The sequence below is a fragment of the Numenius arquata genome, chromosome Z, assembly GCF_964106895.1.
Source record: "Numenius arquata chromosome Z, bNumArq3.hap1.1, whole genome shotgun sequence".
In the NCBI taxonomy this organism is placed as follows: domain Eukaryota; kingdom Metazoa; phylum Chordata; class Aves; order Charadriiformes; family Scolopacidae; genus Numenius; species Numenius arquata.
This window is the reverse complement of record NC_133616.1, coordinates 2,778,197-2,803,513: the sequence shown is the minus strand read 5'-3', so window position 1 is coordinate 2,803,513 and position 25,317 is coordinate 2,778,197. Positions and strand designations below refer to the sequence as shown.

At 44.8% G+C, this 25,317-nt stretch overlaps 1 protein-coding gene across 1 annotated transcript; it reads right to left on the bottom strand.

Annotated features, from left to right (window-relative positions):
- Positions 1-3,388: 3,388 nt before the first annotated feature.
- Positions 3,389-25,050, bottom strand: LOC141477002 (3-ketoacyl-CoA thiolase, mitochondrial-like). The gene is made up of 10 exons (XM_074166006.1): positions 25,004-25,050; positions 19,181-19,347; positions 16,357-16,485; positions 13,649-13,765; positions 12,430-12,577; positions 10,265-10,440; positions 9,175-9,304; positions 6,880-6,950; positions 5,173-5,327; positions 3,389-4,009 (listed from the first exon to the last, which is right to left on the bottom strand). The coding sequence occupies exons 1-10, from the start codon at positions 25,017-25,019 to the stop codon at positions 3,925-3,927; spliced, it is 1,194 nt and encodes a 397-aa protein (XP_074022107.1). The 5' UTR covers positions 25,020-25,050; the 3' UTR covers positions 3,389-3,924.
- Between the last annotated feature and the right edge of the window lie 267 nt (positions 25,051-25,317).

Sequence of the window (25,317 nt, the reverse complement as noted above, 5' to 3'; positions counted from 1 at the left end):
ATGGAAAACGTCTGGATTTACAGATGGAGGAGAAGCTTATTAGAAATAGTCTCACAGTGAGGTGAGATTTGCCTGAAATTGTGCACCTTAGCAGCTTTGATATTTAATTTTTTTTTTTTTTAATGTAGAATGCTGCACAATATCCCATCTTAATTATTGGAGCCCCATTAGCAGAGTAACAGAAATAATCCAGAAAGGAGTGCAACAGGTAAATCTATCTCTATAGGGTCTCTGTACCTTCTCCCTCTCTCTCTCACACAGTCGCTTAGGATTAAGGTTTAATATTCTCTTCTTCATCTTCTGCCAGACATAGTACCTCAGCCATCAGCTTGTTGAACAAGTCCTCTCAAATTGCAGTTGGAACTCACTCTGTAAAACAATAAATACTTTCTAAATCGTTTGAAAAATCAAGCTGCACCGAAGACTCCGGGGCGTACAGTGGCAAAGAGGTGTTGGCATCGTGGCATCTGCTTGTTTATGACCCAAAAAAGGAGAAACGAGACCCGAAATTCCGGGTGATTTAGTTTCAAGGTTAATTTAACCTGCACTTGGGAGAAAAGCCGCGCTACTGTACGGAGGATGAGTGCTTTTGTAACACAGCGAGGTCTGGAGGGCGTTTAGAACGCACCACCCAGTGGTAGAAAGCTACATCGACATTTATGAGTAAATACCGCACAGCTTTAGGGGGGCAATGAATAATTCCCACAACTGCTTTCTTCTCTCACACATTTCAAGAAAGAAAAAGAAATCAACATTTTCATTATACTGTCTGTTAGCTCACACAAAAATATAGAATACTTCTGAGCCTAAAAAGAAAAACCAAACCAAAACAAACAGTTTGCACTTGGGATAATCAATGTATGTAATTATCCCTCTAAAACCTACAACATTTCATCTGTATCCTTTGCTTTTTCCAGGACATTATTAAATCACCCCAATCCCGGTTGCTCCCAGCAGAGATTCCTTCATTTCCCAAAAGCAGAAACATAGTTTTTACCATCGTTATATCCGGGAAACTGGAGAACACGCTTTGGAATGATGTACAAGGATCAGATATTACTGCTGTGATTCTGTAATAAATGAATGGACTTGCTGGTAAGCACAGGCTCGGGGCAAATCCTCAAGGCTGGCCATCCCTGTATGTTGTGGAAGACTGGCTTGGGAATCGAACGTCAAGGCTTGTGTTCATCTTCGGTAAGAAAAAGTTAATATTCTGAAGAAAGACTTCTACCTGGAGACAAAGTCAGTGGTAACTCACTGGATGACTGGTAGCCTCCGCAGAGCAATCGACCGCTGATGGTCTCAACCCTTCAATGGTTTAATTGACACAAAATATCCCTTTTTGGGAGCACTCTAAAAAAGCAGCCACATTTCACACAGGCAATGGAAAGCAGAAGCACATGTTTGGAAAATCCACACGTAACTCGCTCTTAACTTGAACACCCAGGTTGGTTTTAAACCTAAAAAAGGGATTGCATTCTTCCTAAACAAACTTTAGAGGGACTGTTAGGACCACAAAGATGATGAGGGGCCTGGAGCATCTCTCTGATGAGGAAAGGCTGAGGGACTTGGGTCTTTTGAGTCTGGAGAAGAGAAGCCTGAGGGGGGATCTGATCAAGGCCTATAAATACTTCAAGGGTGGGTGTCAGGAGGATGGGGCCAGGCTTTTTTCAGTGGTGCCCAGGGACAGGACAAGAGGAAATGGGCACAAACTTGAACCTAAGAACTTCCATCTAAACATGAGGAGGAACTTCTTTCCTTTGAGGGTGGCAGAGCCCTGGAAGAGGCTGCGCAGGGAGGTGGTGGAGTCTCCTTCTCTGGAGATATTCAAACCCCACCTGGAGACGTCCCTGGGCAACCTGCTCTGGGTGGACCTACTTCGGCCGGGGGTTGGACTAGATGATCTCCAGAGGTCCCTTCCAATCCCATATCATTCTGTGATTCTGTGTTTATACCACCAGGCACTGCAGCCTGAGACCACAGAAAGGCAAAAAGAAAGCAATTAAGTTTACTCCCAAAACAAGAGCGTTTTCCCTTAATGAAAAAGCAGACACTGAACGTTAATACCTGGAAGCTGTGGAAGAAGTTGCATCTACCAGAAGCGCAATACATGAAGTCCCAGTAACTTCATGGGAAAAGATTTTACCGTTTCACAGCATGACAAAGCCCCTCATCGGAGGCTTTTGCAGGAAATGAACAGGATAAAAATGGAATGATACGGCTGGCTCACACAGCAAAGGAAGGCTACAAGCAGGACGTACAATCATCTGCGCTGACAACACATTCGTAAGTTATCTGGAAAATGAGGTGGACATAGTGATGCATTTTGCAGAACATACACAATTATTCACGCTGACCAAATTCAACTCTCAAAACTACTATCACACACGGATCTCAAAAAGCTGAGTGATAAACGGAGGAAATGAAACATTACGTGCAAAATAAAGTGCGTGAAGGGGATTATTCTTTACTGTACCCTACACAGTGACGAGCTCTGAAAGAACAGTTACTACATGGAGATGAGATCTTGGAAAAACTGTGGCCAGTTCTCTGAAAATAAGAGTTCAGTGATTATCCACAGTCACAGAAGGAAGAGGGAGTTAGTTATAGGTTATTATGGAAGGAAATAAGAATAGAAAACATCCTGCTTTATAAAATCAACGTGGCAACTGTATCTTGAACAGCGAGACCCCGGTATCCCTAAGTAAGATACATTAGAAAGAGGAAAGCAGATACTGGGTTAGACGAACACCTGGTTTGTTGCCTTACAGCAGCTGGGGTTTTTTTTTTTAAATCCATATAAACAGCGCTAAATATTTCTACAGTCATTAAAGACACTGAATCCATAAAAGCTCCAGGAACGGTGATCAACTGTTACCCATCAGTTGTAACAGCACTTGCCTCAACCTGAATTTCTTGCCAGGCCGGACAGTCAGGTTTTGAACAACCTCCCATCTTTCACAACCCTCACAGCTCGTGCCAGCGGAGTGGCAAGAAGCAGCCGGAGACGAGCAATATTTTGGCAAAGGATGAGGAAGAGTAAAGGCTGAAGTCTTTCCTACTATATAAGTCTACGCAGCACAGCGCAGGCCCAAGAGATGCAGACGATACTGTCTGAGGAAACAAGGAGTTGCAGTTTCCACAGTTAGATGCAACTCCCCCCACTTCTCTGAGCTGGCAGATCTGCTAGAATTCTCTAGAAACTACCTAATAAACACCAATCGTTCCTCAGCCAGGAAAACCAGTCTCTCCAAAACCCAACACTGACTTACCAAAAGTAACAAATCTCACAGGGATTTACTTTTAAAATAAACAAACAAACAAAGGAACACCAAGCCCTTTTTTTTTTTTTTTTTTTTTTTCTGTTATGTTTGTTTATTGTTCTTTTGGGAGGCACAGTGGAAATTTCAGCTTTCGCTGGTTTTCTTTTCCCTTGCAAAACAGCAGGGTCCAGGTTACAGCCATCAATCTACAATCAGTATAGACTTCAGAAGGTCGCCAATTAAATTTTCACATTTCCTGATGATAAGAGAGGCACGTGTGCCAGACAGTAGATACAGGAACAGTTTAAGCCATACTTGCTTAAAAGGCTCCACTGACTGCTATTTTAAGGCAGGTTTGGTGAAAGTTCGACAGGCAATTTCCTCAGGAAATGAAAAGAATTTTGCCTACAGAAATATATTAGCTTTGATTGAAAAGAGGCTTTTAGAAAATACTTCATCAGTGTGATATTATATTGATGTTACACTTCCTTTACTTAGAAAGACATTAATCGTTTTGTTCAGAACTCAGACTTCTCAGCTATTCCTTTACCTTGCAGGAACGGCACAAAAGGAAGGCGGGTAGTGATGCTTTATTGGCACAAAAGGCAGAAGTTTCTCAGGAATTTAGTAATTTGGGGAACGCTGCGGTCTCCAGAATCTCTCAGGCCGTGTTCTCGATGATAACAGCGATACCTTGTCCACCGCCAATGCAAGCTGAGCCAACCGCGTATTTCCCACCACGACGCCTGGATGGACAAAGTAACAGTGAAAATTATTTCTATTTATAAAACCATAGTAGATGTTGTCCTCATTTTATGAAAAGAAATTAGCTAACAAATAGGTACTACTAAAGTTGACTCCACCATCTGTCTGGGCAGCCCATTGCAGGGCTCTGCCACCCTCAAAGGAAAGAAGTTCCTCCTCATGTTGAGATGGAACTTTTTATGTTCAAGTTTGTGCCCGTTCCCTCTTGTCCTGTCCCTGGGCACCACTGAAAAAAGACTGGCCCCATCCTCCTGACACCCACCCTTGAAGTATTTATTTAAGTATTTATTTAAGGCGTTGATCAGATCCCCCCTCAGGCTTCTCTTCTTCAGACTCAAAAGACCCAAGTCCCTCAGCCTTTCCTCATCAGAGAGATGCTCCAGGCCCCTCAGCATCTTTGTAGCCCTCTGCTGTCCCCTCTCCAGCAGTTCCCTGTCCTTCTTGAACTGGGGAGCCCAGCACTGGACCCAGTGCTCCAGCTGTGGCCTCCCCAGGGCAGAGCAGAGGGGGAGGATAACCTCTCTCGACCTGCTGGTCACCCTCTTCCTGATGCACCCCAGGATGCCCTTGGCCTTCTTGGCCATAAGGCCACGTTGCTGGCTCATGGGCACCCTGTTGTCCACCAGGACTCCCACATCCTTTTCCTCAGAGCTGCTCTCCAGCAGGTCAACCCCCAACCTGTACTGGTGCAGGGGGTTATTCCTCACCAGGTGCAGCAATGTTATGTTGTTCTTAGGAATACAAGATGGCAAAGAACGACATTACGGGCTACTCGTGGTTTCAACACATAATAAAAATGGCATAAGTAATATATCATTTTATTGCCAAGCTGGTTTTTAAAAAGCTAAGTTTTCTACAGCCGCACTCCAAGAAACAGTTTTCTGCAAGGTGCAAATTAACTGAGGTTTTGTGGTTGAACGCTAATATAGTGTTGCAAGTAGGAATAAAAAAGATATAGTGATCTCTGCCCTGGGGGAAAAAAAAAAAAAAAAAAAAAAAAGAAACCAGTACACTTTAGCGTGGAAAGTTTAAAGCCAGTGGACTGGAAGATTTTAGTCACACAGTATCCACGCTAAAAATCTTTTGCAGGCGTAAGTACATCAGAACTGTAGTCGCCAGCAGCAGCTATCGGTTACGTCCGTACCTTAATTCATGCACCAGATGAGCCGTGATCCGGGATCCTGAAGCACCCAAAGGATGGCCGATAGCGATGGCACCTCCGTTGACATTGGTTTTTTCAGGGTCAAGGCCCAAAACTTTTTCGACAGCGAGATACTGAGGTGCAAAAGCTTCATTCACCTAAAACACCAGAGAAACAACAGAACTCTTCACATCTGACTTGCCACACCAGCTTTCAGCAGCATCTGTGCACACAAGATTAAATAAGGTGTGTTTCTTCTCCAGGTCGTTTTGACTGAGAAAAACATTCAAGTCTGTGTTTATAAAAGCGTACTCAGATAAAATACAAATTGTCGGACCCAATACAAAATCAAATCCTTCCGGCACATGTGATACAAAGTAAGTATGCAGTATATTTTATTTAAAAAGTGGCACGGTATATTCTGATTTAATGTGTTCGTGAAGAGCTTGTTTCTCTGACACAAAAAAAAGGCTTTGTTCAGGAAGGGAGAAGTGTGACTAACTTAAAAGTAACTGGGGAGAAATTAGGGATCTTATCAACGCTCATAAATATCTAAAGGGCGGGTGTCAAGAGGATGGGGTCAGGCTCTTCTCAGTGGTGCCCAGTGACAGGACAAGGGACAACGGACGACACAAACTGGAACATGGGAAATTCCATCTCAACATGCGGAAAAACTTCTTTCCTTTGAGGGTGGCAGAGCCCTGGAAGAGGCTGCCCAGGGAGACTGTGGAGTCTTCCTTCTCTGGAGACATTCAAACCCCACCCAGACAAAGAATCACAGAATTATATAGGGTTGGAAGGGACCTCTGGAGATCATCTAGTCCAACCCCCTGCCAAAGTAGGGCCACCCACAGCAGGTTGCCCAGGAACGTCTCCAGGTGGGGTTTGAATGTCTCCAAAGAAGGAGACTCCACCACCTCTCTGGGCAGCCTCTTCCAGGGCTCTGACACCCTCACAGGAAAGAAGTTTCTCCTCATGGTTAGGTGGAAATTCTTATGTTCATTTTTGTGCCCATTTCCTCTTGTCCTGTCCCTGGGCACCACTGAAAAAAGACTGGCCCCATCCTCCTGACACCCACCCTTGAAGTATTTATAGGCCTTGATCAGATCCCCCCTCAGTCTTCTCCTCTCCAGACTCAAAAGACCCAAGTCCCTCAGCCTTTCCTCATCAGAGAGATGCTCCAGGCCCCTCAGCATCTTTGTAGCCCTCTGCCGTACCCTCTCCAGCAGTTCCCTGTCCTTCTTGAACTGGGGAGCCCAGAACTGGACCCAGTGCTCCAGCTGGGGCCTCCCCAGGGCAGAGCAGAGGGGGCACAGGTTCCTGTGCAAACTGCTCTGGGTGGACCTGCTTTGGCAGAGGGTTGGACTAGATGATCTCCAGAGGTCCCTTCCAACCCCTACCATTCTGTGATTCTGTGAAAACATTAATAGTCCAGCCAACAGGGTAAAACCTCATGTCACATGAGGCTATTTTTCGTTCCATGGAATGCTATCATGCCATTTTTAACTTCCACGTGCCTGAGATTTTTGCAATGACTGTACAACTGTGTGGTAGAAAGTAGACGGACAGAGGTCAGGCCGACAAGCTATGACAGGTGAGCTCCAGACACGCAGAAACACCCACCTTGTGATAACGAGCTACATGTACAAGTAGAATGTTTCCACTAAAAAGATCAGGAGTTGCCTCACCGTTCACGTTAAAACTCCTTACCTCTACCAAATCCATGTCCTTCAGGGTCAAGCCCGCTTTCTTCAGAACCTCAGTAATTGCAGGTACAGGGCCTACGTGGAAATTGCATGCACAGTTAGTGAAATAAATAAAACATAAAGGCTTATAAACATGTTATACATAGGATAGCTTCATGAAGCCTCATCAGATCCCCTCCCATGAGCCTCTGTGTAGCCAATGAATTCTGGATATGCCACTCACCTGCTTTATTAGCTGGGAAGAGAACTCCTAAATCTCAAAACTATTTGGCAGCTCGCCCAACACGCTGCCAGGGAAAGTCAGGAGTGTCACTACTGCTACACAGTTATGTTGGTAAACACCCGCATAGCTTTCAAGTCAAGAGAACCGACAGTCCCCAGCCAAAGAAAAGAACTTCATGACAGTTTTGAGGCGTTCTCCTTCCCAGGACACTTGGTTCAGCTTATTCTTCCCTCACAACTTGCAGCCTCCAGGTATACAAAAAAGAAAAGGGCAGGCTGTTCTCGAGTTTGCTAATTATGTGTTTCGTTAAGGGTATTGTTGTTTTTATGCCCTTAATATAATTTATCTGAAAATCTTCTAGTCAAACAAACTAACAATAAAATATTCCCTTGGATCCAGGTCCCGGCCAACTGAAGACAGTAAGATTTTTTTTTTTTTGAGAGAGTATTACAGAGTTTGGCAATAAAACTGTTCCCTGGAAGAAAGCTGACATCTACAACATAGTATAATCCACTAGGGGAGATTAATCCCAAAGCACAGCTACCTAAGGAAAGAAACACTCAAAGAGAATTTGAAAGGGATAATTAGATATGTGCTTGTAGGACAAAGATATCGAGATGTTACATGGTAGGTGATCATCAGACAAAAAAACCCAGTCCTAAACTGTTAACAATCCTAAATGCTATCTCACTACCGAAAAAACGGTGTCGAAAACTCAAAGCTCAAAGAATAAAAAGCATAAAAATGAGAAAATGACCAAAGAGACAGAAAAATTAAAAGAAGAAAGGGCCCAGTTCAAAGCTCGGTGGATTATTAGAAAGCCTCAGGCGGTTTAATACTAGACTCTAAACGCATCTCATTACGGACAGATTTTAGTATGCCTGTTACGCGTGAGAGTAACGGGAAGGTCTCATGTGGACAATACAAAGACCATTAATGACAGCCAAGTAGACTTTTCCCCCCCCTTCTGTCTCTTTTTCTTTTTTTAAAATAATGAATTCTCTCCACTAGACATTGTGAAGCAGGACTCCCTATCACTCTCCGAATGTGAAAGGGCAGTTGCTCAGACTGAGCTCCTGTTCTCAGATCTGTTGCTGTCACGTCGATGAATCTCATCTGGTCTTTTTGAGTTGCTGGGGACAGGCCGCAGCGTTAAGGAGTTACGATACTAACCGTTTCTCCGTATAATTTATGAAGTTTTTAAACAAGCTCAAAGAGTCGCCTGACCTAGAAAGAACGGGCTGGTTTAGAAAGCACGGGCTGATTTAGAAAGCACAATGATGCCATGAAAGAAACCCTCCCTCCACATTTGCTTTGAAGGTTGTGTTAGTCAGATAGTGTCCCATGAAGAAAACAAATCTGACAATGCTTCATTTGCATTTCTACTGCCACATGGAACCAGTCCACAGACTGAAGAGAAAGGCAGAAAGGAAAAGGGATGCTGGGATACAACCGCTGTCTACAAACTAAACAGAAAGGAAAAATCCCGGGGTGTGTCTGGATCGGCTTTGCGGGTTTGTTTGCTTTAACAGCTACTTGATTAGGAAGCATAAAATATGTTTGTAATAAAAAAAAAGAGAAGTAGCGGGTTTGCCAAAATAATCCCTGAACAGATGCGTATCCCGGAATCCAATCTTAGATTGAGAAACTGAGTAACTGCTGAAAGGTGTACACGTAGGCAACACTCCTTCGGCAAGAGGTGAGGAAGACAACTCATAGTTGCACTTTTAATAACAGCATTTAAAGCTTACAGGGAACTAAATTGAATTGCAGGAGAAAAGAGTTTCTAAAAAGATTGAGAGAGTGCCTATTTTCTTGAGTTATTAACAGAGAGAGTAAAAAAGGGAGAATTTAAGGTGCCTGGGGGACTACCGTTCAGTAAATCAGTCTCTCTGCGTAAGAGGGATGGACTGATGCAGCAGAACAGACAGTCTCTCTGTAGAAGCACCACAAACATCTTCAGAGCTACCAGCCTGAGCACGCTACAGCCTCCCTTTCTTTCCTTTAAAGTGCCCAACATGAGGATATTTTAATACCGCTTCACGCTATAAAATAACCCGCTTTATCGCAACTTACCGATGCCCATTATGGAAGGGTCACAGCCAGACGAGTGATAGGCCACGATTCTTGCCAGAGGAGTAAGACTGTGTTTTTTAAGTGCCGATTCACTGGCAATGATGACCGCGCCAGCTCCGTCGCACACCCCCTTGCAATAAGAGAGACAAGCATTCTTAGCGGAGAAAATAAAACAAACAACCCCCCCCGCAACACGCACTTTAAACTAAATATACCCCTCAAAATCAGCTCGAATCCAAGACGCTACTGTTAACATTTAACAGGCAATTGCGTTAGTGTTTGTTCAAACCAACAAACCACAATCTTCCACTATTCTGTGGACTAGTAAAGAAAGTTAAATATAGAGGTTTCATTAATTTCAATGTTTTAGAAAAGGAAAATACATTTTTGCCACTTATAGTCTCCCTTACACTGGAAACACCATTCTGTAGACTTGTAAGGACACTATTAATATTGGATAATGTTATGTACTATTAATTATAAAAGATACTTTGCAGACACCCATACTTAGTGTGGCTGTGATCTATTTTAGGCAGGAATTCAGCTTATATGATCGCAGAGGTCCTTCTGGCCCAAAGAACATTAATCAATTGATTAAGATAATGACTGTAAGAGGAACAGTCTGTAATGACACGCTGCTAAGCAGCCAGTCTGCTCTGGGGAAGGGCACAATGTGGTCTGGAGGATACAAATTGTGGTACAAAGAAGAGCAGCAGCAGCGCGGCCACTAATATAATGCATGATTTGCAACGCAAAAGTTCAGTAATTATTGAAAGTAGAACGGTTAATTCTAAATATCCACTGCAGTGCATAACTCAAGGCTGAGGAGGAAGTGTCAATGTCTCCCTAAAAGAACAACGACAATCCACAGAACCAAATTTTAGGACACAGGAGCAGCCTGAAGGATCCCCTGCCAGCTTGGGGCTGGAAGAGTCAACCAGGGGCGTTCAACTGCAGAATTAGAACTCGCTTTCATCAGGAGACACCACTGACGGCCAAAGGTGGCTCAGTGAGACATAAATACAGTGACAATAAATTTGGAGAAGCTTAGAGGTGACACTGTCACAGCCCAAGGCTTTGACGTACTCACTGAAGCATTCCCAGCAGTCACCGTTCCATCCTTTTTAAAGATCGACGGGAGCTTTGCCAGTTGTTCCAGAGTGGTTTGGGGTTTTGGGTGCTCGTCCTTTTGCATATTTTCCTTCCCCTTTTTCGTTTTCACTTCAATTGGTGCCATCTCAGCATTAAAGTAACCAGCGTCCTGAGCTGCAACCACAAAAAGGAAAATAAAAGGGACTCCGATAAAAATATGGAGACGATTGCGCAGCGTGACCAATAATCCCATTTTCATGTGCACACAACTTTTGCTCTATTTTCACCAAGAGTTCAGGGACAGTATTGTTTATGCTTTATTTTGTTTAAACAGGCTGGTTGGAGTTTTATTGTTTGTTTGTTATTTTAGAAACTGGGCAAAAACTCTGCAAATACATTCTCAAAATTCTCCAATGAAAGGCTCAAATATTGAAGTGTTATTTCAGCTTTAAATAACAAATATGTCTTTTTTTTTTTTTTCTTTTTTTTTTTTTTTAACCACTAGATTTATTTTTTGGTACATCATATCCCTATGTTTTTGCTTTATTCTATAGCTCTGTCACTTATCAGAGGGCCAAGAAGCTGCAAATCTCGCTCAGAGAGGAACGTGGAAAAAAATCCTGAGCCCCATTTTCTCTGTTGATGACCAGCATAAGCTATTGTCTATCAATCAAAATCCTGTCCAAGCTGCTCCTCCACAGGATCTCACAGTCAAGTCATGATTTTAGAATGGGATTCAAGCAATTCAAGACATCGTAGGTATCCAAGCATCTGGCCACGTCACCTAAGATGTCATTAGACACCAATATTCAGGCAACTAAATGCTACCTTTTGTGTCCCCAATCACAGAATCAAAGAATGATAAGGGATTGGAAGGGACCTCTGGAGATCATCTAGTCCATCCTCCTGCCAGAGCAGGTCCACCCAGAGCAGGTCCCACAGGAACATGGCCAGGTGGGGTTTGAATGTCTCCAGAGATGAAGACTCCACCACCTCTCTGGGCAGTCCCTTCCAGGGCTCTGCCACCCTCACAGCAAAGAAGTTCCTCCTCATGTTGAGATGGAACTTCTTAGGTTCAAGTTTGTGCCCATTTCCTCTTGTCCTGTCACTGGGACGTATCTGATGTTTTTATCCGAAATTGCCGTATCTGATGTTTTTTAGCTACCTCTGAACTTTCTCAATAAATCCTACAAAATCTTCTTCTTTCCTGATTAGCCACAGGACTCTCTCTTTAGCGTGGAATAACATGAACTGGTCATAACAAGCAGAAATAAAAACAGCCAGGCAAAATCCTAGAAAACAAGAAAGAAGCAAAAGCCTCTTCAGGGGTACGGTTTCTAGCAAAGGCTCCAGGAATGACAGGAGTTAACTAACACGATCAGCAGGGAAGGTAACACATAATTGAGCAAGCACTGCTACACCCACTGAAAAAAATACAAAATCTTCCTCCAAGAGTAGCAGCTGTTAAAAAGCACCATCATTAGAATGTAAAAGTAACCCAATATCTTTGAATTATGGCTTTGGCCACGTAAACCACCCAAAGAACAGTTTCAACAACTATCCCCTCTTCAGATTCCATCTGCTCTAACTGTTCAAGGGTTGTAGAATAGCATATGACTTGAAAAAGAAATAAAAAAAGGATTTAGATCAATTACAGGACACGCTGGCACGCAGGACAGATGTGGTTCACTGTGGGAGATGACTGTTCTGCAGTGAAGTAGAAAGAAAGGAGTCATGTCCTATGCCTGGGACAATGCTGCTCTGTTGCGGGGCATCCCACCAAAGGGGCACCAACAAGCCACATTCCTGAACATGAATTCTGCTCAGGCAGGAGGTGACACGTGACAGGTCAATGGCATTTGCTGCCTAAACGGCTATTGAGTGTCCACTAGGAAGATGCAGCAAGCCAGTGGAAAGGGGCTCGTTACTTAATCTGCTGATAGCCACAACACCTGACTCCGTATATTCAAAGTCAAACCCCCAAGGAGTTTGTACCCCAAGGCAAAAAAACCCCACGAATTAGAGTATCTGCAAATCAAAAAACAAATTACACCCAGATCCATGAGCTACACAAAACTTAAAAGATACTTTGAATCGACGTTAAAAACCGACTACATTTGAAACTAGTATCATGTAAACACTTCCATTCCTAAATTTACTAACCAGCTTTGCATCTCTGTTGCGTTTTGAAGGCGTATCGGTCACAGTCCTCTCGCGTGATGTTGTATTTTGCAGCCAGATTTTCAGCTGTGATTGCCATCGGTATTTTAACGTGCGTGTCTGTCAGAGCCGCCCACAATGTGTCTTCCAACTGCATGAAACATTATGAAAAGAAAATTATAAAGCACAGCAGTATTAACATTTATTATTGACAGCTTCTAATTATTCAGCAGCCTCTTAGAAACTAATGTCTCCTTGTAAAATTAACTCAGGTTACCTACAGATACTTGACTTAAATTAGAACAAACACAGTGCAAGTTCTTGTGTGTTATTTTAATTAACCTACATTGTGCTTTTGTGTGGTTTTTTTTCCACTCATATGTGGCCCCGAAAGGTTTGGGAAAAGCCTATGACTCTTAGCATTTCAGTGTATTTCACTGCTGCATGAATTATTTATTAGAGACTTATGAGAAAACACACCTGTCTTCCTGGTTAAAACATCTCAGGGGAGAAAACACCCAAGTCTAACTTCATTTAACCTGTTAAAGGCCACCCCAGTCAGCTCAGGTGGGGTTTGTCACCTCTCTGTCACCAGTAAAGTTCTGCAAGATAAATCACTCATTCACCATCAACTGTATAATTCAATTATCTAAACGATAAGAACCCAGCGGCACCTACGGAGACTCACTGTCATCAGCAACCTGGGGAAAGTGTTCTCTGTAGGAACTGAGGTTTTGTCACGGTGTCACACAAAATTCACAGAGCAGAGTCGAGCGTCATTCATATTCACCATCATCATAACGGAAAAACAGCATAGAAAAGGGCTGAAACGCTGAAATATCCCAATTTAGCATTTTGATGTCGATCACGACCCACTGAGTAAACAGTAATTATCAGAGCAGAAGCGGGTCCCGCTGCAAATTTCCCCACAGGATTCACTAAGGATTTCTCTTTAGAAGTAAATTTAAAAATAACTAATCTGTCAATGGATTTAATTTAACAGTTTTGGAAAAGCTACAAAACTGAACCCACTGTTTTGATAACGTCTGAATACTGAACAAATGCGCTGAACAACTAAATCAGGATCTGATCTCTAATAATTCCATTTGAAAGGATAGACTGTCTGTGGGCCAAATACTCTACATTACTCTGTAAACGTGACTTTATTCAGAGGAAAAAAAAGAAAAAGTAAAAAAAAACAACACCACCAAAAGTACTAGACCTTGAGTTCTGCTCCTAATCTGGTTCCAAATCGAATGTTGCGAACTGCATAAGGAGCCTGGCTCATGTTTTCAGCTCCACCGCACAGAACGATTTCTGACTCGTTAAGGCAAATTTCCTGTTAACAGAAAAACAAAACAGATCTAGGATTTAGTTTGCCGCTTTTGTCAGACACTAACAACTGTTTTAGAAAAAGCCCTCATCACCTACAAAGCCACACACAGAGAATGTGTTCATGCTTAGCCGTGTGTCTTATTTATGAAGGGTTTACCCTTTTTATTAAAATTGGGGGTCTGTCATCTTTCGTTACGTGTTCCTTCTTCCTCCTTTCAGCCAGGAATGATTATAGCAATGAGGGAAAGGAGAATATGGATGCAGACATACGACAGGATTGATGAGCAAAGCCATTAAACATCTGCATGCCTGTGTGGTTAGGTTCAGGGACGGTCGAGCGCTTTATTTTTTTGAGCTCCCAATATTCTCAAAAGGAACCCAAATTAAACCTCAAAGCCCTGTGATTCTAAAAAAAAAAAAAAAGGGGGAAATCATTTTAGAAAACATTAGCCAGGTAAGCTGCCAAAAGAAACCCCTAAAATGCACTAATTCATCTTTGGCAAAGCGCACAGAACCTAGAAGACCTAATTCCTAAAAGCACCATCAGACCACTCAAAAATTCTGCTTTCTTAAAACGACTCGCTCAGTTGGACAGTTAAGGTTATTTGTGTACCGGAATGGAAGCAGATGAAATTCTCTTGATGTTCATTTAAGATGACTAGTTAATAATTAACGCGACTGATTTGTAGTAATACGTGCTGAGACGCTTCCTTATAATTACCAAAAACTCCGCGCGCGCGTTTAAGCAGCTCGGAATAGAAGCTGCGGCTTTGTTGTTTGCCAGAGAAATAAAGAAACGTTAGCTGCACTGATGAAATGCCGTCTTTGGAAGAGAGCTCCCAACCATACTTTCGATATAATGGTCAAATTCCCCAACAGATTTTTTTTTTTGGTGTAGACTTAAGGTGTATACTTTTTGCAGAAATCACTAGAAAAAAACAAAAAAGCCAGATGGATCTTATCGTAAACACGTAACCTTAACTCTACATTGGCTTCCACAAGTTTTCCTTTAGAGGATAAGATCTAAAATAATTCGCCCGCCGATAGGAACTTTTTTTTTTAAAAAAAAACCCTGTTTCAGAAGGAGTGACGTCATAAATTAGCTGATCCATGAGAGGGTTTGGATCTTTGAATAGAAAGACATTTAAAAAGCACGGGTTGCTTCTTACATGGCTAGATGAGAATATAAACAATGATGAAAAGATGAAAGCCTCCGGTTGTGGTTCTGACGCCCAGTAACTCCAGTTCATAAAATCATAGAATGGTTAAGGTTGGAAGGGACCTTAAAGGTCATACAGTTCCAACTCCGTGCCATGGGCAGGGACACCTCCCACCAGACCAGGTTGCTCCAAGCCCCCTCCAACCTGGCCTTGAACCCCTCCAGGGATGGGGCAGCCACAGCTTCTCTGGGCAACCTGGGCCAGGCTCTCGCCACCCTCACAGCAAAGAATTTCCTCCTAATATCTCATCTAAATCTCCCTTCTTTCAACTTAAAACCATCACCCCTTGTCCTGTTGTAACACTCCCTGACAAAGAGTCCCTCTCCGGCTCTCCTGTAGGCTCCCTTCAGATACTGGAAGGCTGCTCTGAGGTCTCCCTGGAGCCTTCTCTTCTCCAGGCTGAACAACCCCAACTCTCTCAGCCTGTCCTCACAGCAGAGGGGCTCCAGCCCTGGGATCATTTGCGTGACCCTCTGCTGGACCCGTTCCAACAGGTCCGTGTCCTTCCTGTGCTGAGGACTCCAGAGCTGGACACAGAACTCCAGGTGAGGTCTGACAAGAGCAGAGTAGAGGGGTAGAATCATCTCCCGTGACCTGCTGGCCACACTTCTTTTGATGCAGCCCAGGATGTGGTTGGCTTTCACAGAATCACAGAATATGGGGTTGGAAGGGACCTCTGGAGATCATCTAGTCCATCCCCCTGCCAAAGCAGGTCCACCCAGAGCAGGTTGCACAGGAACATGTCCAGGCGGGTTTTGAACGTCTCCAGAGAAGGAGACTCCACCACCTCTCTGGGCAGCCTCTGCCAGGGCTCTGACACCCTCACAGGAAAGAAGTCCCTCCTCATGTTGAGATGGAACTTCCTATGTTCAAGTTTGTGCCTGTTACCTCTTGTCCTGTCCCTGGGCACCACTGAAAAAAAAGACTGGCCCCATCCTCCTGATACCCACCCTTCAAGTATTTATAGTGTTGATCAGATCCCCTCTGTCTTCTCTTCTCCAGACTCAAAAGACCCAAGTCCCTCAGCCTTTCCTCATCAGACAGATGCTCCAGGCCCCTAATTTCACACAAACAAGGTCACAGGATGCAACTACTGCACAGCTGAACTCCATTTCACTTGTTGTATTCCTTATATTAAATTCAAAAATAGCTACAGTGATGATTTTTTAAACAAACCACAATATCTGGCACTGTGGAGGCTGAACTCTTGCACAAAACCGTGCAGGACAATAAAAAGTCTCTACCAGTAGTACCTAAAAATCCATGATAAGACCCATCCCAAACATGAAGTACACGTTTCTACACACGTCTCTTCTCTCGTGTTAACAGTCTGATAAAGGTTACAACTAATACAGAAGAAAACAGAACTTTGTACCTGACATCCACTGGCAATGGACTGGAAACCAGAGCCGCAGAGTCTGTTGACAGTGAGGGCTGGAACTGGGACAGGAACTCCCACGCGTAAACCAACATGTCTCGCGATATAAATCGCATCTGCGGCGCTCTGCGGACAGCACAAACAGGAGGTCTTGTTACGCTCTAATTTCTTCAGAAAGTAAAAGTCTTGATGAAAACACGGAACGGTGCAATTGTGTCACTGATAAAAGATAGTTTATGTTCAACAGAAACCCTACTAGTCTTAAGAAGCGCTTCGATTCACTTCAAAAAGACACCATCCTTTACGATCAAAAAGGACCAATGTCTTAATATGCATTTTAAAGAAACACTGTGTTGTAAAGACTAGACATCAGGCCAAAAACGGGACTACAGATGTTAAGACTGAAGTCAGCAAGCAAAGTACCCCACACGGAGCGGTTTCCTTCAGAACCCGCTACTTGAATAAACCAGGCTCCAACGTGAGATGAAACGAAACCAAATAGGCTTCTGCATTTCAACTACCGAGTCAGCAGATGATGGCGAGCACAGGCACAGAATAAAAAAAAAAAAAAAAAATTATAACAGCACTGCTATAGGCTTGTAATGGATCTTTTCCAAACAGAGAGAACACTTACGCTGTTGGGGATCATGCCCTAAGCTAATATTGTCGCGGTTTCGACTGAATTTACCAAAACCGGACCGGCAGATGGCCCTTCCCCCCCCCTAAAAGAGGAGAGAGGAGGAGAAAGAGATAAGGAGATTCAGAAGTTTAGAATGAACTAAACTACTTTAATGAAGAATTAATATTAAAATAAAAATAAAGAAGAAAATAATGAAATAGATACAATATATACAAAACCGTATCAAGCTCCCAGGATGACAGTCACGTCACCAGCAGGCACTGGGGAAGTCCCAGACTGGACTCAGTGACGAATGGGAACTGGATTCCAGCTCTGGAGTCAGGAACACACGGATCGGGATCAAAGGCAGATGAACAGACAGAGTCCTCTCTGGACGTCGGCCATCGCAGGAAGGGGGCTGACCCTTTGATCCCTCAGCCTTTATACTGAGCATGGGGCAGATGGGATGGAATACCCCAGTTGGTCAGGTTTGGGTCACCTGTCCTGTCCGCTCCTCCCCACCGATGTGACCCCTCTACGTTTTTTCCGTTTCCGACCCTCTAAGGGGGCAAATAACGAAATTGGCCGACCTTGGTTGTTATGGCAATAAGTATAAGCAAGGGCCTCCCTGCATATCATTCCTTGGCATGGAGCACAAACATTGGGCTTATCATTCTGAGAACGAGCAGTTTTCTCCACAATATGCCGTTAATTTCAGAGAGTTAGAGGAGGCCTAGCTAGGATGTAAAGTTACAGAACAGAAAATTGGTTTGGTTTTACTTCAAACCGGGACAAATATGTATTATAAAGACAAAGTTCTGTCTTCTTGCCAATGCAAATTCAGAAAAGAAAATAATTTACTCAAGCCACTGCTGCTGAAAAAGGGGAGTTTAAAATGGTGGTACATTCATAGTTATTTAAACACCACCGTAAAATACTTGAAAGGAATCCACGGCTAAAAAAAGAAAATCTGTCGGGATGGGGAAGTATGATGCAAAGGAAAATAAATATTTCAACATGAAAAGACTTTTTTTTTTTTTTTATTAGGAGAACGCTATTTTTTATGTGAAAGCATTACAAGAGATTTGGATGCTGCAATATTTTTTCTCTAGGCCACAAACACTTCTTACAAAACCTAAAAAAGTCAAATCCAAGAAGCTGAGCTGACAGCTGTAGGAGACAGGAGAATCAAAAGCTACTCTTCTGGCTGAAAATCCTTAAGGAATGCTGCACGTCTGTTCACTTACCATGAAAGTTCTCAGGGTTTTGTTTCTTCTGCACCCTTGAAACCCTCAGTGCAAAATAAGACTGCCTACCCTTAATAATGGTGAAGTCAGAACACAAAACAGAACAAAAATAGAAAATGCTCTTTCCTGTCTTGCCTAAAAGAAAGATCCGCATCTAGACATGTGGATAATTGCGGTTTTGCAATGCCGGTGCCCTGCACACAACAGCATCTACATCACAAGGTCTTTGGAAAAGATACGATTGTCCAAGTATCTCTGCCAATCAAGGCATGTATCCCTCCAGCTCAAAGTAAACCTATATTCACTCAAAAAAATTCCATAGGAAACTCTAAGGACTCACATCAGTTACAGTCTCCAGAAAGAAAGGGTTTTATTCAATCCAGTGAAAGCTCACTGGTCATCGAGCTACGAAGCTCAAGCCATTAAGAAGAAATTCTTTGCTGTGAGGGTGCTGAGACCCTGGCCCAGGTTGCCCAGAGAAGCTGTGGCTGCCCCATCCCTGGAGGGGTTCAAGGCCAGGTTGGAGGGGGCTTGGAGCAACCTGGTCTGGTGGGAGGTGTCCCTGCCCAGGGCAGGGGGTGGCACTGGATGGTCTGTATGGTCCCTTCCAATCCAAACCATCCTATTTTCATAGAATCATAGAAAAAAATGTACCAGGGACTAGCAATTAATCGTTTCATGAATCCACATTTTTTAGATCAGCTTGTCCTAGTTTAAGCCACCTTTGGTACTAAAAATAGAAAGCTCAGTCTTGCTCCCAATAATATCACAAATCACGCAGGGTACGTCCCTTAAACATGAACAGGAAACACTACATAATTAACGCTACTTACTCGTTCCATCTCCACCCCTTTGGTTTATTCTTGGCTGCAGAGCAGAGGTAACTATCAATAGGACCCCACCGAAGGAGACGATGGAAATAATCACCCACCAGAAAATTTTCCATGCTACTGACCTGCATGACACTGCCGACGACGACGCTGTCGATCATCTCCGGAGAGACCTTGCCAGCAGCCAGTGCGGCTCGAGCAGCATGTTCTGTCAGATCGGTGGCCGTGAAGTCCTTCAGCAAACCTCCATAGGTCCCAAAAGGAGTTCTCTTCGCTGCAACGATGAATACACCTGCAAAAGAAGAAAGAGTTATCCAGACATGAAGAGTCTGACAAACAGAAAATCACCAAAGACAGCCTCAACTGGACTACTTCCTAAATTCACAAATAAATACCATAGAATCACAGAATGCTATGGGGTTGGAAGGGACCTCTGGAGATCATCTAGTCCAACCCCCTGCCAAAGCAGGGCCACCCAGAGCAGGTCCCACAGGAACGTGTCCAGGTGGGGTTTGAATGTCTCCAGAGAAGGAGACTCCACCACCTCTCTGGGCAGCCTCTTCCAGAGCTCTGCCACCCTCACAGGAAACAAGTTCCTCCTCATGTTGAGATGGAACTTCCCATGTTCACGTTTGGGCCTGTTCCCTCTTGTCCTGTCCCTGGGCACCACTGAAAAAAGACTGGCCCCATCCTCCTGACACCCACCCTTGAAGTATTTATAGGCCTTGATCAGATCCCCCCTCAGCCTTCTCTTCTCCAGACTCAAAAGACCCAAGTCCCTCAGCCTTTCCTCATCAGAGAGATGCTCCAGGCCCCTCATCATCTTTGTAGCCCTCTGCTGTCCCCTCTCCAGCAGTTCCCTGTCCTTCTGGAACTGGGGAGCCCAGCACTGGACCCAGTGCTCCAGATGGGGCCTCCCCAGAGCAGAGCAGAGGGGGAGGATGACCTCCCTCCACCTGCTGGTCACACTCTTCCTGATGCCCCCCAGGATGCCATTGGCCTTCTTGGCCAATGGCATAGACATGTGAAGCCACGCAGCCCAAGATAAATAAGGATATAGCAATACTTTAGACTGGGAAGATACGCTGAATTAATGGGTAGTAAGAAAAGCTGGGAAGCTTTCAGAAATAACTCTTTTCCGCAAAGAGGTTTGAAAAAGACAGGTAGTTTGGATACTGGGCAGAGAAAAGAGGTTGCTACACCACATCAGGCATCAGTGCTAGTTTACTAAAAGCGTGAAAGTAACACCCATGAAATTCCACAGTGGACATCTGTGAAATAAGCAGAGGAGGAACAGTTCTTTTAAGAAACAAAGAGGCCATTCCCTCAACCTAGAAAAAAAAAAGCAGATTTTTCGTTTATACTCTGAAATTTTTCACAAAGAATAATTAAAAAAAAAAAAGCAAGCAAACCAAAAACCTGATTTATATGCATTTTGATTCGTTTAACTTAAGAGGACAAAATACCTAATCAAAAACTTCATGCTATTTCCAGAATGATACAGAGATCATGTAAACTGGATTAGCATCGGTCTTCCAAGTTTCTGAGAAAAAAATCCAGTTTTCAACAGGCATCGTTTGTACAAATGCTTTGGCCAGAAGGAATCTATATGAATTTCAGCTTGGGAGAAGCTGCTTCTGACCCAAACCTAACGTCTGGTGACTGCCGGGCACAGCAGCTCTCTGCTGCTGTGGGCAGAACCAAGCGGGAAGCAGCCTGTGAACTTTCCCCCAGTTAAAGAACAGAGCTCACCTCCCCTTTCCTACAGCGTGCCACAGCTATTTTAAGTAACGCTAGAAGGATATCTACGGATAAAAGAATGAAGGCACATGAAAATGCCCCCTCATGAAGCTGCTCATGAACGCTGTTTTCAGCCCCTCTGTTAGAAGCCGGGTGATCCATACCGTTTGGCTGGTTTGCTGGGGGGGGGGGCGGGGGTGTTCCTCTGTCCCCCACGTATTTGGATCCCAGACTACGCGATTTACAGAAAAGGACTTTGCAAACTGGTGAAGGTCAAGCCTGCTCCACTGACAAGGACTCGAATGCAACGTTGGGATCTCAAACAGGCAACAAACACGCTCAGAAGATGGCAAACAGCCTGAAGTCGACTAAGCAAGAACTGCATCTTAAGGATAGGGACAAATGATAAGGGAGATTTAGATTGGATATTAGGAACAAGTTCTTTACCATGAGGGTGGTGGAACACTGGAACAGGTTGCCCAGGGAGGTGGTTGAGGCCCCTTCCCTTGAGATATTCAAGGTGAAGCTCGACGAGGCCCTGGGCAACCTGGTCTAGTTGGGGGTGTCCCTGCTGACTGCGGGGAGGTCGGACTAGATGACCTTTGGAGGTCCCTTCCGGCCTGGACCAATCTATGAATCTATAATAAAAACAACATGGTTTTCAAAGCCATAAAGATGGTAAAACATAGTAACACCCTCGCACCCTGATGCTGCCCACCAGTTTCTCTCTGGGGTACCCAGAAGACCTTGAAAAATAATCTTTGCTAAGTACACCACTGCTGCTCCCTTAAAACGTAGTGCTGACATGGAACTTATTTCCTCAAAGGGATAAATAGCTGCTAAGTATGATACATCCGGAAAGAGAGAAAACACTCTTCAGGTTTTCAAGTGTAGAAGGAACACCACAGTCACTAAAAATATGTATCTCAAGAGGTTTCTGTATATTCAGAGGTCTGAAAAGTGCCAAAGCTGGTGCAGCGGGGAAGGTCCCGTACCCAGGCTCGGAACTGACCCCTTGTATCCACACTGCGTGTGCTATATCCATCACCGGTTTTCACTCTTCATTTAATCATCATCCAATTGATACCAGCCAGTAATTCAATTTAATTCGGAACAGTTCTTAATTCATTGACCGAAAACTTCTTACTTAGTACATATTTTTTTTTCAAAAAAAGCTGAAAACTACTAACAGGCACAACATGTGAACCCCTACAAGGTTTTTTAACAAAGGTGAGGATGCTTTAACTGATTTACTTTTACAGAAAACAGGTGTGTTCAATACAGTCACTGTAGAATTAGTCCCTGGACTCTAAGTATTCAGGTGGCAGGTTTAAATTTAGACCAGTAATTTTCATTTAACTACCCAAAACGTATTGTACTAACAATAGTTTATTGAATGTTAAGTCTGAGCCTTCACTAAATGTTAACAACACTTGTTAAAAAAAAGACTCTTAGCTCTTTTAAGTATTAGCTCATGTTCCTAAGCTTATCTTCCCTGCAGCAAAGCAGGCCTGGACACTCGTCTTGCCACCACTCGCCCACAGATTCCTGTCCCTCTGCCTCCTCCAAAATTGTGTCAGCAATAGCCAATGACAAGGTTTTGCTGTGGAGCATATCAGGGACCTGACCAAGCTCAAAGAACTTGTTCCCCTCCCCTTTGGCCAGGTTGTTGGTTATCCAGGTTATTTGCTAATTCACATACACCCCGTTGCCTTACAAACAAACAGTCCGGGGCGAGGATGGAACTTTGCCCTTAAAACTTTTCTTCCACAATAATAACAACATCTGCCTTTCACCGAGGTCGCTGCCGCCACTTCTTCACCGCAGCACCACGAGGCCAAAGCCTAAACCAGAACAGATCACGCTAAAACTAACTGCGGGAGCTGAAGACAAACCCAGAGTCGACGAAAAATGAAGGGCTAATTTTCATTTGGAGCAGTTCTGCGCCCGAGTTCACCCTCCGGCTGCTCAATAAAACACTAATTCGAAGGCTGGACTGAACCAGCAAGGGAAGAAGCAGCAGCATCATGACCTGTGTTTGAGTTATGCTGAATTAAACTGATCACAGAGCTGTTCCCCTAAGGGTATGTTATTCCAAAGCCTGCCTAATTTTGCTTGATTGGAGAGACGTCTACAAACGCTGATCCCTCCACAAACTTTCAGGACGGGCAACAAGGGGTGGCTGAAGTCCTGAGTGCGAAAGGACTCTACGCCCTTTGACAGCTCTTCCTGAGTCTCCATTAATTAGTACCGTCCTATATTAGCATGGCAAGACTTCCAGAGTCTCCGCAATTTTCCAAGGTGATAAACATTGGGTGAGAGCAGAACACTACTGACCGCATACAGATCTGGAAGCTTTTGGGGTTAGAAAGCTAAGGTCACTCTGAATCCTTATCGAACACTCAATTCAAGACATCTTTTAATCTGTTTTTTTAACCACCTGCTGCCAAATGGGGATCTGCTATCGCAGGTTTGAAACATTCTCTAACCCTCTAGCATTTCTCAAATGCACTTGGTATGAAAATATTTCTTCATCAGATCCTATTTTGAAGGCCTAAAAACCAATCATTAACCTCAAAAAAAATAATTAAGGAGCGAGAACAGCATATGAAAAATATGGTGCTGAGAGATGAGAGAAGATCCTGAAACAGGCACAGAAAACAAACAGCAAACAAGTACAGGCAAAGCTGCTCTGTGTTATCCAGCTCAGCAGAGCAACATGGAATTCCTGCAACACCGACACGACCGCCTTTCAGCCCTGAAACCTCAAACCGTGACTTACACATAGGTTATTATTTAGGTACATTCTGCCAAGCAGCAAAGCACTGTCAAATGGGTAGAAAGCCCTATTTCGAAAGACTTCAACTTTGCTTTTAAACAAGATGATGTATTAAAGGGCATATTCATCTTATGCCTTATTTATCTTATGACACCCCATGGGCAGAGGGGTCCCTGCCCAGGGCAGAGGAGGTTGGAACAAGATGATCTTTAAGGTCCCTTCCAACCTGAACCATTCTATGATTCTATAATTTTTTTAAAAGGCACAAACTTTAAAGCATATAGAGAATAAAGCAGTTCTGTACACAAAACACTTTTAGGAATCGTTGGTGCTCACAGAGGTTATCCTGCACCGTTATCACTAATACAGGCAGGGGTTCGATACAACAAAAGAAACTTTCAGTCACTGGTACCTCAAGTGTCACCTCAAGTGTCACTTCTAGTCTCTGTACATAGACCTAACCAGTTATTATATACATGCGCCCTTTGCTACAGGTTTGCTTGTACCACGACCGCTTTAAGCACTGCAGGAAGTCGACCACAGTATATTCAATATAAATTCAAATCGTGCTCAATACAGACCAACACTGTGTCCCCTTCCCCACCCTCTGCGCCCATCCCGTCTATCACACGGATGGCGACAGGGCACAGACAGGACAGCAGGGAGGAAAATCCCCCCCGGGAGGGACAGGAACGGCTTCAGAAGCTCCATGGTGGATTTTCTGACGAACATTGTCTGAGCCCCGGGTCCCGACAGCCGGGGCTGTCCCGGCCAGGCCCAAGCCGGGCAAGGCCGCCACCGATCGCCTACGCCTCAGCGCCGGCCCGCCCTCAGGGAGCCGGCCCGGGCCCCGCTCGCCCTCAGGGAGCCACGGACCCGCTCTCCCTCTGCTCCCCTCAGGAGCCATGGACCCGCTCTCCCCCTCAGGGAGCCACGGACCCGCTCTCCCTCTGCTCCCCTCAGGAGCCATGGACCCGCTCTCCCTCTGCTCCCCTCAGGAGCCATGGACCCGCTCTCCCCCTCAGGGAGCCACGGACCCGCTCTCCCTCTGCTCCCCTCAGGAGCCATGGACCCGCTCTCCCCCTCAGGGAGCCACGGACCCGCTCTCCCTCTGCTCCCCTCAGGAGCCATGGACCCGCTCTCCCCCTCAGGGAGCCACGGACCCGCTCTCTCTCTGCTCCCCTCAGGAGCCACGGACCCGCTCTCCCTCTGCTCCCCTCAGGAGCCATGGACCCGCTCTCCCCCTCAGGGAGCCACGGACCCTCTCTCTCTGCTCCCCTCAGGAGCCACGGACCCGCTCGCTCTCCCCCTTAGAGACACATGGACCCGCTCTCTCTCCTCCCTTCAGGGAGCCATAGACCCGCTCTTTCTCCCGCTCAGGGAGCCATGGACCCGCTCTCTCTCCCCCCGCCGGCTGACAGGAGCTCACCCCTCAGGAGCGCCATGGCCGCCGTCTGCCGCCCCCTCGCCCGCGCCTCGCTCGCCGCACATTCGCCGGGCGGGGGGGGGGGGGGAGGGAGCGAGGCGCGGGAGGCACGTTTTCATTTATTTAAAACTTCATAATTTTAAAATTATTATTATTTCACTTCTACTTCGTTCGATTTCTCCTTCCTCGCCCACCTGCCTCGCACCTGGACTGGGAGGCGCGGGCTGTGGCGAATCGGCGGCAGAGGAAAAGATGGCGGCGCGGCCCCCGCGGCGTTGCCAAGGCAACGGCGGCCTTGGCGGCGGGAGGCCCGAGCG